The 17934-nt window shown below is 36.0% G+C and overlaps 1 protein-coding gene across 1 annotated transcript; it reads right to left on the bottom strand.

Moving 5' to 3' along the window:
- Window positions 1-11214: 11214 nt before the first annotated feature.
- Window positions 11215-12189, bottom strand: LOC104605451 (uncharacterized). The gene has a single exon (XM_010270231.1). The coding sequence runs from the start codon at window positions 12187-12189 to the stop codon at window positions 11215-11217; it is 975 nt and encodes a 324-aa protein (XP_010268533.1).
- Window positions 12190-17934: the final 5745 nt, after the last annotated feature.

The following is a 17934-nucleotide window of genomic DNA, read 5'->3' as shown; positions in this document are numbered from 1 at the left end:
CTGGTCAACTTAGATTGTCCGAAAATCCCACCCTGCCAAATTTCAATAAAAAATAGCCTCACTTACCTCTTCTTCCAAATAGATTTTGTTTTGGCCAGTCTCGCTGGCCCACACACGCAAAACCCACTCTCTACGGCCAGGGCCCCTCTTAACCCTCCGACCATCAACCCAAAACCCCCCATCATTGAACCAGAAGCTTGGTTGACCCCTTGGATTGGGTTTGACCCGAATTCGTAAAATTGCCCAAAACTATCCTCGAATTTCCCAAAATTTATGAAATTGCCACCTACTTGGTGTGAAGTATTTAATGTGGGATTACTAATGCTGGAACCCAAATTAAATACTTCACTTCAAACTTCCTGTCTTTTCGACTTCTGTGGATGTTCGTAAACACCAATGAATCACACACAAAATTATTAGATTAGATTGTGTGCACAGAAGCATGGATAACAATAGTAGAGTTGAATATTCTTATTCCAACTGAGTCACATACCACCAGATTGACCTTGAGATGGCACAACAAAATAATGATAATACAAAAGCCTTTTCAAAATTTGATTTGTGTGCATCACATCGAGTTACAATGAAGATTTCAGGAGATGATGAAAGTGTCGAATTGTCAAGCTACCCCCCCCCCCCCCAAACCCATGGTGGCATGGTCTTCCACCACAACCATTTCAGTCGGATCATCAAAATGTAGATACTTCATTTTCAGGCGCGCCCATCAGAGGCGATGTAAAAACAGTGGTAGGAAAATCATCTATACTGACAAGGAACTCAAATTATGAAAGCTTCCAGGCTTAGCCATATGTTTTTCCTCGGCAGGAATAGTTAAAATAGAATTAGCTTTTGAGGTGGTGCTGAAACAGTAAGTGAAGTAAGCATAGTGGACAACTTGCCTAATTTGGTGGATGTACATCCAATAGGGATGGATGTACTTAAAAGCTTAAACTGTTAGGTGATGTCCTTAAATAGGTTGATATTCTCTAATGCGCCCTCTCATACGAAAAGCTTATTAAAGTGTGAATAAGCACAGGCCCACCCGGCCCACCCATACCTTGTGCTGAAACTTAATTAATTAATTATAATGGGGGTAATGAGGATTGAACACTAGACCATTTGATCAAAATGGCTCAGATACCATCTCAAAGAACTATTCAACCTAAAAACTTGAGTTATTAGATGAGGTCCTTGAATAGGTTGATATTCTCTAACATGCATGATTAAGTAACTCCAATGAATTCTACAGAAATGTTGATCGGCTGAAAAGCAAGGTGGCTATAAAGTTGATCACAAACAACTCCAGTTATTCAATTACTAACGGCAATTTCTGCCATGCAGTGGTCGACTGAAATGACTCACATATAACAAAATTGCCGTCATGATTTTGAGACATGCAACTGACTCCACTTCTCTACATCCGAAGCTGCCGGAGTATATGTCCTAGTTTTTGACCAGGCAAGCCCAGAAGATGAACATGGAGATCAACAAATGTAAGGGTATAAGAATCTGGGCTCTTATGAGGTTCAGCCTTCTGCATCACGGTCAAATCATCCTCATATAACCAGGGACCACATTCAATGACTCTATCCCTATTGTAACCACTTGGGAATTTAACAAGCCAGGAATCCTTTGTGAAGTCAAGAAAGGAAGAAGGCTCAACCTTCCAGGATTTAGAAATTAAAGCATCTCGTTAACACCTATCACCTTAAAAAATCAGACTTCGTGGTTTTCAGGGCTCCCTCTGGTCATGTTCGTGGTCAACCCAAGTGGTTTTACAGGATATTATAGATTTTCATTCAGTTTATTTTTCCTAATTCCTCGCAGCTCGCACTATGAATGTTTTAGCCCACAAGCCTGCCACTTGCTTCAGTGGTGCTGACGATGAACAGTTATGGTCCAACGGCCCACCTGAGGTATTCGATTTTGATAAGCCAAAGAGAAAAAACAAACACTAACCAAATCTATGCTAGCAGTGAATGTTCATTTTTTGTGGAATTTTTAATGGATGTTTTCTACTTTTTTTGTCCAAAAATACAATCGGCATAAAGTGGACATATATATCCTTTACTCTCACTTCATAAACTGTCTACTTATAATCGTTCAGAAACTGTCCATGAATTATAAATAATTTCGTCTTAAAAATACTGTCATGTGCAAATGTACGTATGCATTTACTAGTAAACTATATGCATGAACTTCTCTTTGCAGCCGAAAAAAAAAAGGTTCTCGGAAACGTCATTTTTAAGGCATTTCAAGAAACCTTTGTTTTTAAATGTTAAAGAGAAATTATGTTTAGTAGTATCTAATAAACATCCTGATATGCATGTTTATACATATCCATACTTGAAGCTTCGGAAATAGGCACCTTGCCAGGAAACTTTTAAAGGGCTTTCGTTATTTTATATATGCTTGATATTTGTCAAGAATCAGAAGTGAGGCGACCAGGAAATTTCTAGGAAGAAATTAATAAGAAGACATTAGGAAATGAAGAATGCGACCCACTTGGACAATTCATCATCACCATGGGAAGATTCAATCCTACAAATTAATGATATAAGATGAAGAAAATTCACATTATATTTCTTGTCATTGTGATTTCCAAGGTCTAAGTTTCACCTGTCCTCGTGTAAAACAAGTCTAGATTAGCTAGGGGCCCGTGCTATATGCATGATTTGTTAATCGAAGCTGAACAATAAAAACATATATAAGAGTATACAAAAATAATAATAATTTTTAATAATTATTTATGTTTTATATACTATTTTTAATAATTTTTATAATACTAATTTCAGTTAGGGCTGCAACTTGGGCTGGGTTGACTTGGGACGGGTTGATGATCGGGTTTAGATGCATGATACTTATATAGCCCCCTACATACTATCATGCCTTTCTTTAAGTTAATCACATCCTAATCAAGTAACCAACAAAACTAAAAAACCCTAATAACTACACTTGGCAATTGGATTGGGTGGGTCGGAGTCGGGTTGGGTCAAGTTACTTCGGGTTGATTTCGGGTCGGGTTGTCAAATGCTAGACCCTAACCCTAAATATTCGGGTTAGGGTTGACCCATGGGTCAATTTGGGTCATCGCAAAAAATAATTGAAATTTAAAAACATAAAGAAAAATTACATGAAAAAGATCAAAATTAAAAGAATTAACCTTAAAATTCCAAATATAAAATAAAAAATTTGAACATTTAACAATTTAAAGAGTAAACAATAAAAAGTAAAGACTAAATAGAAAAAAATTAAAGAGTGGAAACTTCTAACAATGCATAAATAATCCCAATTAGACTTGACAATCGGGTCAGCGGGTTGACCCATGACCCAACCCAATCCAACCCAGTTTTTTTTGGGTCAGGTCATTTTCGCATTCAGCTAGCTAAATATGAGACCCTAACCTTGCCTTTTCGGGTTGGGTTAGGTAAGGTTCGCAGGTTGGGTCAACTTTTTGTCAGTTCTACTAATAACCTTTTGTCTTTTTTAAAATTTTATTCTTCTCCTCTCTCCTCTTTGCCGCCCATCTACAGTGGTCGACTGGTCTCCTCTCTCCGCCCATCTACAGAGTACAGACTATAGAAATACAGAGTCTACACTATAGTGGTCTACCATCTAAAGTGTTCTACTCTTTCTTGTTTATTGCCCAGATGCCCATCACCCATAGCTGATAGCTTGCTGCCACATAACTGGTAAGTGTTAAATCTCAATATTTTTATTTTTTGATTTTTTCCTTTCCTTTCATGTGAGATCAAATAATCAAATGGTGTTTTTAGTTTTTTACTAATATGAAAAGATATGAATAAGCCATTCACGTGTTCGTCACTCACAACTCACAGCTGATGGCACACCATTAAATATTTTGTCTCAAATGGTGTTTTTTAGTTTTTTTAGTAATCTAAACATTCACCTATGTTCGTCACTCAACACTAACACAATCACACACTATTTCAGACTTTTGGGTTAGGTTTCTTGTTCTAGGATGATTAGAATAGGGCAATAGGGCCTGTTTTTTTACTATTTGTGCAACCGTTACTCTATTAGTGATACCTTAACAAGTTAACATAAATCCAGGGTGGTGTACTATTTAATTGTTTAATTGTTCATTGGGTTTGCGGAATTCTTAACTTTTTTTTATTATTTTAAAATCTAAAACAAATGTTTGTTTAAAAGAGGAAAGATAGTATTTTATCAAAAAAGTAAACAAAAGTCTGACTTCATCTTTATTTTTATTCTAAATCAAGGCTGTAGTATTTTAGAGTTGGTGTAATTCTTTTATCCTTTATTTTTTCTGTAAAGAACTCAAAAATCAGAATAGGAGTTAAACTAAACTATTAAAGTATTCTCTTTCAAAAAAAAAAAAAAACTAGATTTTAAGGGATGGGAAGAAGGTTGGGTTGGCCCAACCCAACCCGAAGTTGACATCGGGTTGGGTTAGGGTTGAAGGAATTAGTTAGGGCTAGGGTTAGGGTTGGGTAGGTCAGGTTGGGTTGGGGGTTTAGAACATAGGGTTGGGCTAGGGTTGGTCTCAACCTAACCTAACCCAACCCAACTTGCAGCCCTAATTCCAGTTAGGGTTGTTTATCAAACTGATGAAACCGACCAATCCAACCAACTCAACCCGAGTTGGCCAATTTTCTAGTATTTTTTATTGGCTTTGGTTCACAATTTCCCAACTAGACTAGGTTGGATCAATTTCATTCGCTTTGACCATTTGCAAACCGACCAAAATTGAATGACCCAACCATAGATATATTAATATTTTATATTATAAATATAATTTTTTTAATATGGGAAAATGGGAAAATTCCCATATTTCTTAGTTTGAAACATTTTATGTCATAAATTTACTTTTTAAATTTATGCTTTAATAATGCCACTATAATTTTTTAAAATTTAAATTTAGTTTTTTACGTTTAAATCTTTTGAACCAACTGATCAAACTAAAAATCAAACCAAACTAATACAACCTGAGTTGGTCGGTTTTCACTAATGGTTAGTTGGTTTCAAGTGATCAACTCCTCAACCAGACCAAATCGATTTTTTGGCCAAACAACCAGCAATCGAACTGAACCAATCCACGAACATTCCTAATTCCAGTTAAATTAATAGTCCAATCTCTAATAAATAATAATATTTTAATCTCCTATAATTATTGAAAATTTATAGTGAAAAGATACAATTATTGAAAATATGTTGATAATGAAAATACAATAAATACTAAGAAATATATTAAAGTAGTCAATAAATAGTGTAATATCAAATAATAGTTTAATCTCTAATAAATATTGAAAATTTTCTGGTAAATAACAAAACAAAAATAGATTCATATATTAACTTTAGAATATATAAATCTATAATAAATATAGAATCATATTTTAAATTATTAATAAATATTAATTTTTTGAAAGTTATTTTCTAGAATTATTAATTGATAAAAAAACTAGTTATTTACAATATTATTTAGTTATTTAAGTACTTAAATAATATGTAAAATATTTAAAATTTTCATTATTTGAATTTTATTTATAATTTTGTCATGAATTTTGTAAAATATAAAATTATTAATAGGGAAAATTCCCAATGAGTACCATGTACTTTGGCTCGAGTGATAATTTGGTCCCTAAACTTTAAAATGCGACAATCTAATACCTGAACTTTCAATTTGCGACAATCTGGTACCTAACGTTAACTCACTGTCAGTCAAAGCCATCACATGACATCAGGTGCAATTTAAATAATTTCATAATGCCAAAACTAAACTTTATGATAATATTCAAATTTTACCCTTTTCGTTTCTTTTTACCCTTTTACCCTTTCTCTTCAATCTGGGTTGAAGGAACGACAAAAGAGGTGGTGTTCATTGACTAACCATTCTTTTTCCCTTCTATCCAATTGAATTCTAAAATGTAAAATCTAATCTACTTTGTGTTCAATCTGTCATGGGGATGGATGGAAAGAACAAAGAGGTTGTTGAATCTCGAAAGACTCTAGTTACTTGGTCATTGCTAAGAAAGATGAACGTGAACCAGAAGAAAATGCCACGATTTATAAGGAAGCACACTCGATTCATCTACAACAGCGATGACAAGATAGAAGAAGAAGAAGAGATTGCAGAAATGAAAAGTTTATCACCTAGTATCGTTCATTTGAAGGGTATGCCCACTCTGGTAGGGAAACATCTTCGCTTCCTTGAAGAAGAATAAAGAGGAGAGATGGGCTTTCGATGGCGAGCAATATTGTAGGAGATTATGATCTCTGTTTTTGTTTTTTGTTTTGAGAGGAATGAATTTCCGAAAGCGATACAACCTATTTTGAGAGGAATGAGTTAAAAATCCCCACCGCTGGTTCCACAGTTTACTACTTCCCGCAAGGCCATGCGGAGCAGGCTTCTTCTTCTCTAGATTTTAGTTCTCTGGCCTACATTAGGCATGTGGTTCTATGAAGAATTGTGTTGGTTATGTTCCTAGTGAATCGTGATACTGATGAGGTTTTTGCAAAAATACGTCTTGAACCGCTAGATCAATTGTTTTTCGGAATGGTTCATATGCCGTTGGTTGTAACGGGATTGTCGCAGGACAGTGACATTGAGGATTCTGAGGAAAGGATTTCGTCATTCTTGAATATCCTGACACCAAGCGATGCAAACAATGGATATGGGTTTTCAGTTCCTAGGTTTTGTGAAGATTTAGTATTTCCCCCACTAAACTACAAGGCTGAGCCGCCAGTATAGGCAATTATAGTGAGAGATGTTCATGGTGTGATGTGGGATTTTTGGCACATTTACCGTAGGATGCCATGTCAGCATTTGTTGATGACTGGGTAGAGTAAGTTCGTTAATCATAAGAAGCTTGTTCCTGGAGATTCAGTGGTTTTTATGAAGAACCAAACTAGAGAGCTTTCTATTGGGGTAAGGCGCACTGCGAGGTCAAGCAACAAGGGCAGGGTTTGGAAGTGGAGAGGGGTTATCATAAGAAGCTTGTTCAGTGGAATTATCATGTTGGGTCTGTGGCTTCTCCCATTATGAAAATGGAAGAGGGGTTTGGAAGTGGAGAGGGGTTCTTGAGGAGTAGCAGGGGCAGGGTTCCAGTTGAATCTATAGTAGAAGTTGCTAAGTTAGCAAGAATAAATAAGCCTTTTGAGGTTGTTTATTATCTAAGAGCAAGTTCACCGGATTTTGTGGTCAAGGCGGAAGTGGAAGAGGAATTCGTCAATATAGTGGTCATTTTTGTCATTTCGAAAATGATTCAAATTCGGTTGTTGAATAATGAAATGGGTATTTATGTCTTTTTATGCGCTGACTGATGGTGAATTAACACCAGATACCAGATTGTTGCAAATTGAAAGTTCGGGTATTGAATTGTCGCATTTTAAAGCTTGGGGACCAAATTGTCACTCGAGCCAAAGTACAGGGTACTGATCGGGAATTTCCCTTATTAATAATATGAAAGTTGTTAAAACTATTATAATTATTTTTTGTATTTTAATAAATATTTTAAAAGTTGTAATATAATTTCGTTAGAATATTTAAATAAATCTTAATTTTTTTTAATTCGAACTTTCTTTAGACATATATAGATAAAAAGTGGGGGAGAAGATAAATAGAAGGCTCTCTAACCATTAAGGGCAACTTTTTTTCCTTAATATAAAAAAATAATATATTTTATATAATAACCGAAATGAGGTATCTTTTCCTAAAAAATATCAAATAAGGGCATTCATCTTCCTCCTTTGTATTTGGCTGGCAAATGCCCTTCGGTTAAGCCTAATCATCTTAACTCCATTATTTTTGAGAAGTGAGCAAGTGAATTTTGTTCCTATGGATTTGAGATCGAGGAGGCAGAGCTGGTTGAGGTGAGCAAGTGAATCCTGATGTCAGTGCAAGGACGCCAAGCCATGAGGCGGAGCAGGCATCACCAGAGGAGGATTTGTCGGTCTGGGAGCGGAACTCTCTGGTAAATCGATGCATCGCCTCTCTTCACTCAAGTCTCCAAAAGGTAGATGTTGCACCGAAGATTTGCGACAAGTTCACCGGAATCAATTCCTTGCATCCTCAAAAGCTCCGCCTCATGGTCGAGTTGTACGCGAACCCGCGGATCAAGTCCTGGTTGTCGCGGCCAAAGGGCAAACTCGATGGAGCAAGGCCATTTTCACCGGCTGACTGAATTTAAAATTCAAGAAGAAACAAGGTGACAGTCACAAAAATTGTTTGTTGAAGAAGCTGGAGGAAGCATTCTCCACTTGAAAGAGAAGTTGTTATTGGCGTCAAGATATCTCATTTCGCCGGCAAGATGAGAATGCCCTTATTTGACCGTGTTCGTCTTAAATTTTCCGTTAAGCCCTTATTTGTTGTTGAAGAATGCCATTAAGATGATTGGGCTTAATCGGATATCTCATTTCTGTTAAAAATAAGGGCATTCGCTGGCCAAATGCAGAGGAGGAAGATGAATGCCCTTATTTGATATTTTTCAAAAAAAGATACCTCATTTCTGTTATTATATAAAATATATTATTTTTATTGATATTAAGGGCAAAAAGTTGCCCTTAACGGCTAGAAGCCCTAAATAGAATTATAGATAATTTAAGAGAAACTCTCTACTAAATTAGAGATAATTTAGGAGATAAATATGAATTAGATAAAATTTAGGACATAATTAGGAATTAGAGATAATTTAGGATAAATTTTATGAGAGGAGATTATTTAGGTTATTAGAAATGTGTGGGAGGAGAGAGAGAGAGATTTTAGGTAGTCTTGTAGATAGATAGATAGATAGATGCCTCACAACCTTCAATTCTTAGTTCTGTACATTGGTGGCATGGGGCATTATTATTGATTAAAAATTAAAAGCCCTTAACATAGCCTTCAAGTGCAGCAACTATGTGGCATTTGGCAAGTCTTACAATGTGGAAAAGGCTTTGGCATGTTCGAAAGATTGAAAATCAGTCTTTTTTGTTTAGCAACCAAAAGCTGGAAAGATGAGAAGACGTGTGTGTGGAAAGACCCAAAAAGCCATAAAGGCCAAATTTAATAAACTTTCTAGTCTTTTTGCATGATAGATAGCCTCTAAACGCATTCTTAAAAGCCCGATAGAATGAACCACTTACCAAATGATATTTGTCTTGAAAGACAAGACCCCAAAAGCTCAATATGTCTTTTGGACATCTGGGATGCTGGAAGATCTTTCCAAAAAGACTTGCCAAATGACACATTGGATTCATAACAAACAAGCCCCTCATTAGCCTAAATTTCAGGATGCGTCGGACAAATTCTGGTTGGCCCAAGTACTGATCTTCAAAAATTTGATTGCACTTAGCTCTACCAAGTGTTACTATATATTCCTTAATTACATGAATTATAACTTACAAATACTCTTAGGGTTTAAAAAAAAAGGTAAATTGTTGAAACCTCCCCCAAGTTTCTAGTCGTTGCCAATCAACAAAGGTCTCAATTGGACCAAATCTAGTCCAATCCAGTCCAGTCCAATGTGAGTTCATTACAAATGGACCAGGTCCAATCCAATCTAATGAACATTTTGGATCGGTCCAATTCAATGTTTGGACCGTCCAATCTATTCAAATTTGTTTTAATCTAGATTAGTTTTAACCCAAATGTTTGGACCGTCCATTGACACCTATATTAATTCTTATCTTCTATTAATGGACATGATATTATGGATGGACCAAGTCCAATCCAATCCAATAAATACTTTGGACCATTAAGTCTAGACTTGTACAATTCAATATGTCTTGTTGGTCCATCTAATCCGTCCAAATTGATTTTGGTTTGGATAGGGTCCAATCCAAAACCAGTCCATTGACACCCCTAGTTGTTGAAACCTCTTTTGAAGTTTGGTAGTTGCAATCACCTCCCTTGAACTTTCTGATCACATAATTGCAAGTAGACCCCCTCTGTTAGAATCCTCTAAAAAGAGACATGGAAATGTCCAAAATACTCATGTTGTTATTTTAACTAAAATGTTTATTTTCCAAGTTTTGTCTACATATGAATGTTTACCCCAAACCTTTCCATCTCTTTTTCGAAATTGATTTATTTTCCATTTTTTTCCTTCATATCATTCAGTAAAGTTCCAACTTTAAATTCTCTTTTTTCTTTCTTGTTTTCATAAAGTGCATTGTTGTAACTACAAGGGTATATTGGACAATTTTATGCCTCTTTTTAGAGGATTCTAACAGAGGGGGTTTACTTGCAATTGTATCAAAAAAGTTAGGGGAGGTGATTGTAATTACCAAACTTTAAGGGATGCTTTAGCAATAATCCAAAACTTGAAGGAAGATTTCAGCAATTTTCCCCAAAAAATCAATTTGGGCATGTTAAGCTAGTTCTAATCAAGGTCTATGAATGGCAACAGGGTGGGTTTGGGGGATCATGTTCCCCGTCCCCAACCCTGATTTTGAAATAAAGCCCAACTCCTGACCCCAATTCCCATCAGAGATAAAAGTTATCCTCCATCCCTGATCCCTAATGGAGATGGACTCCCCGAAGGGACCCGAGTCCCTAAAATTTCTAAATTAACAGTATTATTTTGAAAAATAAATTAAATTAAAATAAAGAAAATTTTCAAAAATATAAATAATATTTTAATATATATAATATAAATAATATAAATAAAATCATATATGAAACAATATATTTAATATAAATAGCATTTAATATATATAATCAAGATCGGGGTGGAGCAGGAATTTCATTCTCCAGCTTTGATGGCTCAACCCACCCCCCCTTAATATATATAATCAGGATCGGGGAGGGGCAAGAACTTCATTCTCCATCCTAACGGCTCGATCTCAACTCCAGTCGAGGATCTCTATTAATCCCCATCCCTATCCCTGCCCAGCCAAAACAATTCCCGTGGTCGGGGAGGGCGAGAATTGCCATCCCTTAGGTCTATCAAACCTAAGGAGAAACCGTGTTTTTTTGCCTTAGGGTTGCCACAACCCAAGCGTACGTCACATCAAGCTTCACCCACCTTAAAGCAAGCTGTAGTGTAAACCTGGTCTTGACTCGGCACTTTGGCATCTACCCATGAAGACAAGCATTACAAACCAACAATATCGAAATTTCTTTTAGCCATATCATCGTCTTCCGTTGTGGGAAAACTGTAAAACAACTAAGTTATATATATATATATATATAGAATACACACTAAGAGAGGACACGAGACACTGAGTACTTGAGAATTCCCAGCAGCCCTGTTAAGGAAGGCCTTCATCGCTGGGAACCTTGTTGTATCCCTTTCCTTGTTGCACTTGAACCTCTTCAGCAGGGATTTCGTTACATTGGTAATAAAACACAGTAAACACCGTTAAGCTGAAGATCTTGACCATGCAAATTATACTAATCACCAGAACTGCAATTCTTAATCGTGTAGCTTCTGTGAAATTCACGTTGCTCATTTCGAATCCAAGAAATCCCGAGATGGGGACGAGAACTAGACCACAAAGAACGATGAGAAGACTCCCTTGAAGCCTTCTTCCCTTGATAAGCCCTTCAGCTTTCCCAATTGCCTCCATCCCATAACAACCATCTTCCAGAACCGAGACTACGAGGCTCACAATCGAAACCAGGGACAGATAGAGTGCAATACAAAGAAACAGAAGAGCTACCATGAAAGCAATAGCAGTCAACGCAATCGAACCACTGGAACCAGTAGCAACCATGAAGAAGAAACCTAGGGAAGCCCAGACAAGAAGAGTACAACCCAGATTAAAGAGAGAAATATAGAACCAAGTGATTGCTGGACTCGTCCATGTTGCTCTGATCCTTGAAATCAACTCCTTAAGAGTCAAGTCTCCGCCGCTGTAGTTCACGGCTGAGGCATAAATAGTTGCAATCATGACGAAAAGACAGACCAGCCAAACAGCAGCTATGAAGATCCCTTCTGTGACCATGAGAATTCCAACATCACTTCTGATTTCGCCCATTAGCTCGATGTATTCAGCACTTCCTGGTGTACTTTGTTGCAAGTCTATAATTTTTAGAACCAGATCAAGAACCAATGTTTTGGTAGAAAAATGGTTGCCCAGGAAGAGAAGAAAGGAAGGGAAGATGGTGAAGACAAAGATGGAAGCCATGAGCTTCCCACCATTGAAGAGGATTTTCAGTGCATCTATTAGAATTCCCGCAACACCCAACTGGCCGGAAGATTTCATCGTGTTCTGTGTGGACATTCCCTCAGCTTCTGATGGTATACTCTCTTTGCAATGCTTTTGTGCTCCAAAAAGAAGGCAATGTATACACGTATAAGCTTAGACCCAATTGACTTGACTCGGTCTTATTGGTTAATTTCTTTGCTTGAAGTAGGGGTAAAGATAGGGCAGAAGCTAACCCATGAATTCTTCAGATTACGTTCATCTGATATGATTGATTTTGAATCTGGGCTCTAGATTCCAGATATGTCATAAAATGGCAAGATGTGCTTGATGAAGAAGTTGACAATGAGGACGATAGAATGAAATGTTCGTTTTATTTGTTATTGCGCGAAGAAATTTCTAGGAAGGATATATTTAGACTTTAGGATAATAAAGAAATGACACCACCCAAAAGACAAAAAATGAAGTTTGACATAAGACTCGGTCAGTCTAATCGTGATTTTCAGAAAATCTACTTAGTTAATGTCCATACGCTACTAATTAATTTGTATAGGAATAAGTTAAATCTGTGACCAATGCAATGGTTGAATGCTTCCCATATGATGACCCTTTCTTCTCCGTTTAAATCAGGGTTTTCTCTTGAGGCACCCAGGATAGAGGGAGCTGTGGGAACAACTTCAAAGTACGAAGTACACTCGTAATGTTAATGGCGGAAAAGCTTGCCTTTATGAAGCTATCGCATTAATTAAAAATAAAATCAAGATTTTCATCAGTTTCTAATGATGATATCAAAATGAAATATGATAAAACTTTGGGTACTGAAATTTTGAAATACTTGTCAAAATTTCACCTAAAATTGTCCGAACATAGCCAAAACTTCTGACTACTCTGAGGTTTACAACCATGGACGAAGCTACTTTCTCATTCATACAAGGTGAGTAGATGCCCCAACCTCCCATGGAAATAATAAAGGTGGGGTAGCCAATTCAAAACTAGCAAGTGTAAAAGCCGATGGGTATGGAATGATACGAATGGGCCTGACCAAGTCTGTCTAGTTTTCAATCCTCATCTCCTATTATAATTAATTAACGTGGACCTGGATTTGTTAAGAAAAGCTAAACAATAAAATACATAAGAGTATATAATTATTTTATATTTCTAAGTTTTTAAATAATGATTAATTATTTATATTTTATAATACTTTTAATAATTTTTTACAATACAAAAATAACAATAATTTATTTCAGTTAAGTTTGTTCATCGAACTGATGAAACCAATCAACCTGACCAACTTGACCCGAATTGCTTAGTTTCTAATCTTTACGGTTGAAATTGGGATCAATTTTGCTGTGGTCATTTGTAAATTGACCAAAATCGGATGACCCAATCACAAACATATACTAATATTTTTATATTTTCAATATATTTTTTTTAATACGGGAAAGTGGGGAAATTCCCATATTTCTTAGTCCCAAATATTTTATATTATAAATTTATTTTTTAATAATGTTAATGTAATTTTTAAAATATAAAATTTAGTTTTCAATGTAATCTTTTAAACCAATTGAGCAAACCAAAAATCAACCCAAACCAATACAACCCGATTTATTTGGTTTTCAATAATGGTCAGTAGAATCTTAACCTGTATATCCTGAATACCTTGTCGAGTTACTGCATTGCTTGGATCAATGCCCATTATGTGATTATGAAGGACACAACATGCAATTAGAATCTTAACCTGTGTAAGGAAATCAAAGTGTTGGGTGGAGTCTAGAATGGCCCAGTGCTTCTTTAGTACACCAAATGCGCACTCCACTGCAGTACTCAATGCAGAATGCCTATGGTTGAAGATTTCTTTTGCAGAATCAGGTAACTATCCTTGGATCTCATTGAGGTGGTACCGTGTGTTTAGATAAGGAGCTAAGAATCACGGCATATTTCTATAACCCACATCTACAAGATATTACTTTCCTATATTCACATGGAAGTAAATAATAAAAAAAAACAATTCACACCAATGATCCTGTTGATATAGAGGTAGGAAGAAGATAGAAAAAATTTTGTAGATTACCTTCAGGTATACTAAGGCTATATTCCCTCTATAAGGAATCATACAGGACTGTTGCATCAGTAGCTAACCCTTCCCAACTAGCCAATACATAGGTAAATTTCAAGTCAAATGTGATTGTGGCCATCACATTTTGGGTGGTTACCCCTTTCCTACCACAAAATCTAGCATGCTCTTCAACAGACACCTTGCAAGGAATTTGAGTTCCATCAATAATAGCACCTATGTAGTCCTACATTTCAACTAGATCCATGTCATATGGGTAACGGATTAGATTTATATGTTTAATTGTTAGCAATACATATTATTAGGCATACCTTGAAGTATGGCATGAATCAGGCATCATATTTGATTTCTGGCAGTACATGATCTCATGTAGGTTGTGCAACCAACAGGGGATACAACTTCAACACAACGCGAAGGACTTTATGAAAGTATCGGCTAAAGGTTTCCTGGGATCAGCCAAACCTAACATGGATTGCACTATTCCGGACATTGTGACCAATGGTGTGAAAGAACATTGCAACTTGCTCCTCAACATTCAAATGAAGGGTTGGTGTGAGTTGACCATGTAGTCTAAGTAAATCACACAGTGAATCAAAGCATCTTCTCTTCATCCTAATTTGCGAAAGGCATGACTCCTCACTATTAAATATGCTCTTCATGAATTTCCCTTTCCCTATGCTCCTAACTTCCCTTGCTCTCGGACGCTCACAAAGTGTGTAGTAGCCTACCATAATTGGGGTAATGATGACACCCAGGATTGCAAAGAAGGCCCCTACAACTCGCCTACGTCTTTCAATGTATCAAGGTGCCCTCATGTCTGGTAGTCGAAGACAAACACACAGTCAAATAAACACTTTATCATAGTGAGCATAGGCTATATAAATATTTTATCTATGGATGCAAATTTGTTAAAATAACTGAATTGAACTCAAGAAAGAAAGGGGTATATCAAGCAAAAAGACATATTGCTTGAGGTTCTAGGTTAAAGTCTAACTACCATTGAATTTCAGGTCTATCAATGCTATGACAAAAGGTTTTTGGTTTCTGGTAATCTAATCCTACAATATCAGATCTGAAATCTAATCCTACAATTTTAGATTTGGTAATCTAATCCTACAATTTCAGGTCTGAATTTCAGATTTGAATTTCAGTTCTGAATTCTAATACTTCATAAAATCTAACCCTAATCTGCTCCCCACCAGCCTCCTTTCACATGATACAACCATACATTGTTGAGAAGTGAGAACCCTAATCTCCTGATGAGATAAAAACCATTGCATGCATTTGAATCTTAGCACATGCATCCCCTTATGCTAAATGATAACCATAGACGTAGGAATGTATGTGATATTGTGATAGAAACCAAAACTATTGGCCTCTGGGGCTGTGCCTCTAATGGATCTTGGATGGTTTCTCATGGGAATTTAACAACCTGTTGATTCTTCTTATATGTAGTACATGATATTCAGTATGTATGCATGATGAATTTGTATATCATTAGGAGGACAGTCTTGGAATAGGCCTTCATACAATGAACTGGAAAACTAGGGTTAGGAGCTCTATTCTTCAACTATTTACTAAATTTGATCAAGACTAAATCCTAATGAGAACATAAAAGCTCTCACTCAAAAGGCCTGACCACCCAAAAATAAACACAATCAGAAGCAAAATAAACCTGGAAGATCTAATTAAACCAAAGAGTTGGAAGTTGGAGTTGATCCGCAAGAAATTTTATTGAAGACAGGGTGAATGTGTAGAATGTACAAAAGGAATAAGGATCTCAAGCGAGGAAAACAGCAATACTGCCACCACAAATATAAGTTTTAAGAAGGAAAAAGTTTCCTTCTACAAGGAATCTCACCCCCCTCCACCTTGATAGTATCATCACCTTGCTTGTTTTCTTCTCACTTGTAGTTTGCAGATGATACTATCGTTATCTATAAATTGATCCTAAATAGTTGGGATAAGGTTTCGTTCCATTTACTGCCTTTTTTCATTAGCCACTAATGAACATCCATTCCTGTTTAAGATAAACCTATATCCGAATTTGATGGGAGAGGTGGTGAACTAAAAGTGCTTGCAGGGGCACTGGGCTATGAGTTGAGATGATTCTTAGTGCTATTGATCCTATTATGAAGAATGGTTTTTGGAGGTTTCTGCATTTATAGACAATTACTAAGCTCAAGGATATTTTAAAGATTGGATACCCCTAGAAGAAAATTTCTCCTTCAGATCTAGTTCATGGCATAAAACAAAATAGATTTACTACCACTGAAAGCATAGAGATATCTTCATTCCTGGAAAGGGCTTTTGTTCACCTTGAAGCATGGTTCCAGTGGTTCAATACTACACAATCAGGTAAGACATTCAATTTCTAATAATGAACATTGCAGTTTTACTTGGTAGTTCTATCCTTCAAAACATCTAGAAGGATATTGATTAGTTAAAACTGGCATATTTATCTTGCTTTAGAAGTAGGGAGCCACAATAGACTTGTTTGACATTTCTCATGAGAACAAGTTTCTAAATGTGTTACAGAGGTTTTTGATTGTGTTAAGAATGAAATATTTATACTTAAGACATCTTAGTAGGTTATTGTATTAACTTTTTTTCTCTACTAAAATTCCAAAAATCTGTTGGTTACAACTACACTATACTGTATGGTGTATATTTACAGTTCAATATTTCATTTTCTAGGAAAGGATATTAGTAGTTATTATTGGCATGGAAGAGACAAGGCAACGACTCGTGAACTAAACCCAAAGGTTCAAATTACAACTTTGTGACCACCTGCAGTTATTGATGTTGATTTTTCTAATTTGCTTTTACAAGAATGAAATTGTTACTTCTTAATTTCTCTTTCATGTAGTCTTAATGAATTTTAGAAATTGAAAATTCAGCAAGTTCAGATCAAGTTGGCTAGACTCAACTAAGTATTCACATGTATAAAATCGATGTATTTTATACATCGATAATCGAAGTAAAAAAAAATCGAAACTCACTTTTACACCGATTTTTAGAGTACTTTTACACCCCATCCAAACGGCCGCAAAATTGGACCTGAATGTAAAAATACACTGAACCGGGTTTTACGCCCCATCCAAACGCAGCCTTAAGGCTTTTCAGTGTAAAATATTTTGAGTTTTTGGCGATCTTCGGCTTCCACATTAGGGATAATGATGCTTTTGTTTGAATTTGTTGCTTTCTCTGGTCATTAGTAGGTTCAGTTTTGTTGGGACAACCGTATATTGGTTCGACTTAGCCTTAAAATTAGGTTTCATTGATGTTATGCTCCAATTACTAGTTCCTTATTTGTTTTAGATTGTACAGGTTTGTTTTGCAGGATTATTGTTTTGGTTATCCTTTTTTGAGGTTTTTGTCTCTACTAGTAAACATGTGCATGCATTTGCACGTGACAATATCTCTAAGGCCTTGTTCACTTTTCAGTAAGTTACTTACTTGGGTAAATGCAATTACATGGGTAAGTTTTTCCTGGGAAACACTTACCCAGGTAAGTGCATTTACCCATGTTCTTTTATTTCTCAAGTAAATAAGGTAATGACCATTTTAGTCATAAAAATCCATTATGAAAATGGGCATTTTTGTCACATTCAAGTGTTAGCAACTTTCCTTCTAGGTGGGAAAGTTATTTATCCACCTAGGAGATGGGTATCCCTTTCCTTACCCAGGTAAGTGCATTTACCCATGTTCTTTTATTTCTCAAGTAAATAAGGTAATGACCATTTTAG

The sequence above is a fragment of the Nelumbo nucifera genome, chromosome 8, assembly GCF_055504915.1.
Source record: "Nelumbo nucifera cultivar China Antique chromosome 8, China Antique-T2T, whole genome shotgun sequence".
Taxonomy (NCBI): domain Eukaryota; kingdom Viridiplantae; phylum Streptophyta; class Magnoliopsida; order Proteales; family Nelumbonaceae; genus Nelumbo; species Nelumbo nucifera.
The sequence above is the reverse complement of the archived record's forward strand: the minus strand, read 5'-3'. Positions and strand labels throughout refer to the sequence as shown.

Coding starts and splice junctions, on each gene's coding strand:
- LOC104605451 (XM_010270231.1), bottom strand. CDS start 12,189: ATGTCCACACAGAACACGATGAAATCTTCCGGCCAGTTGGGTGTTGCG.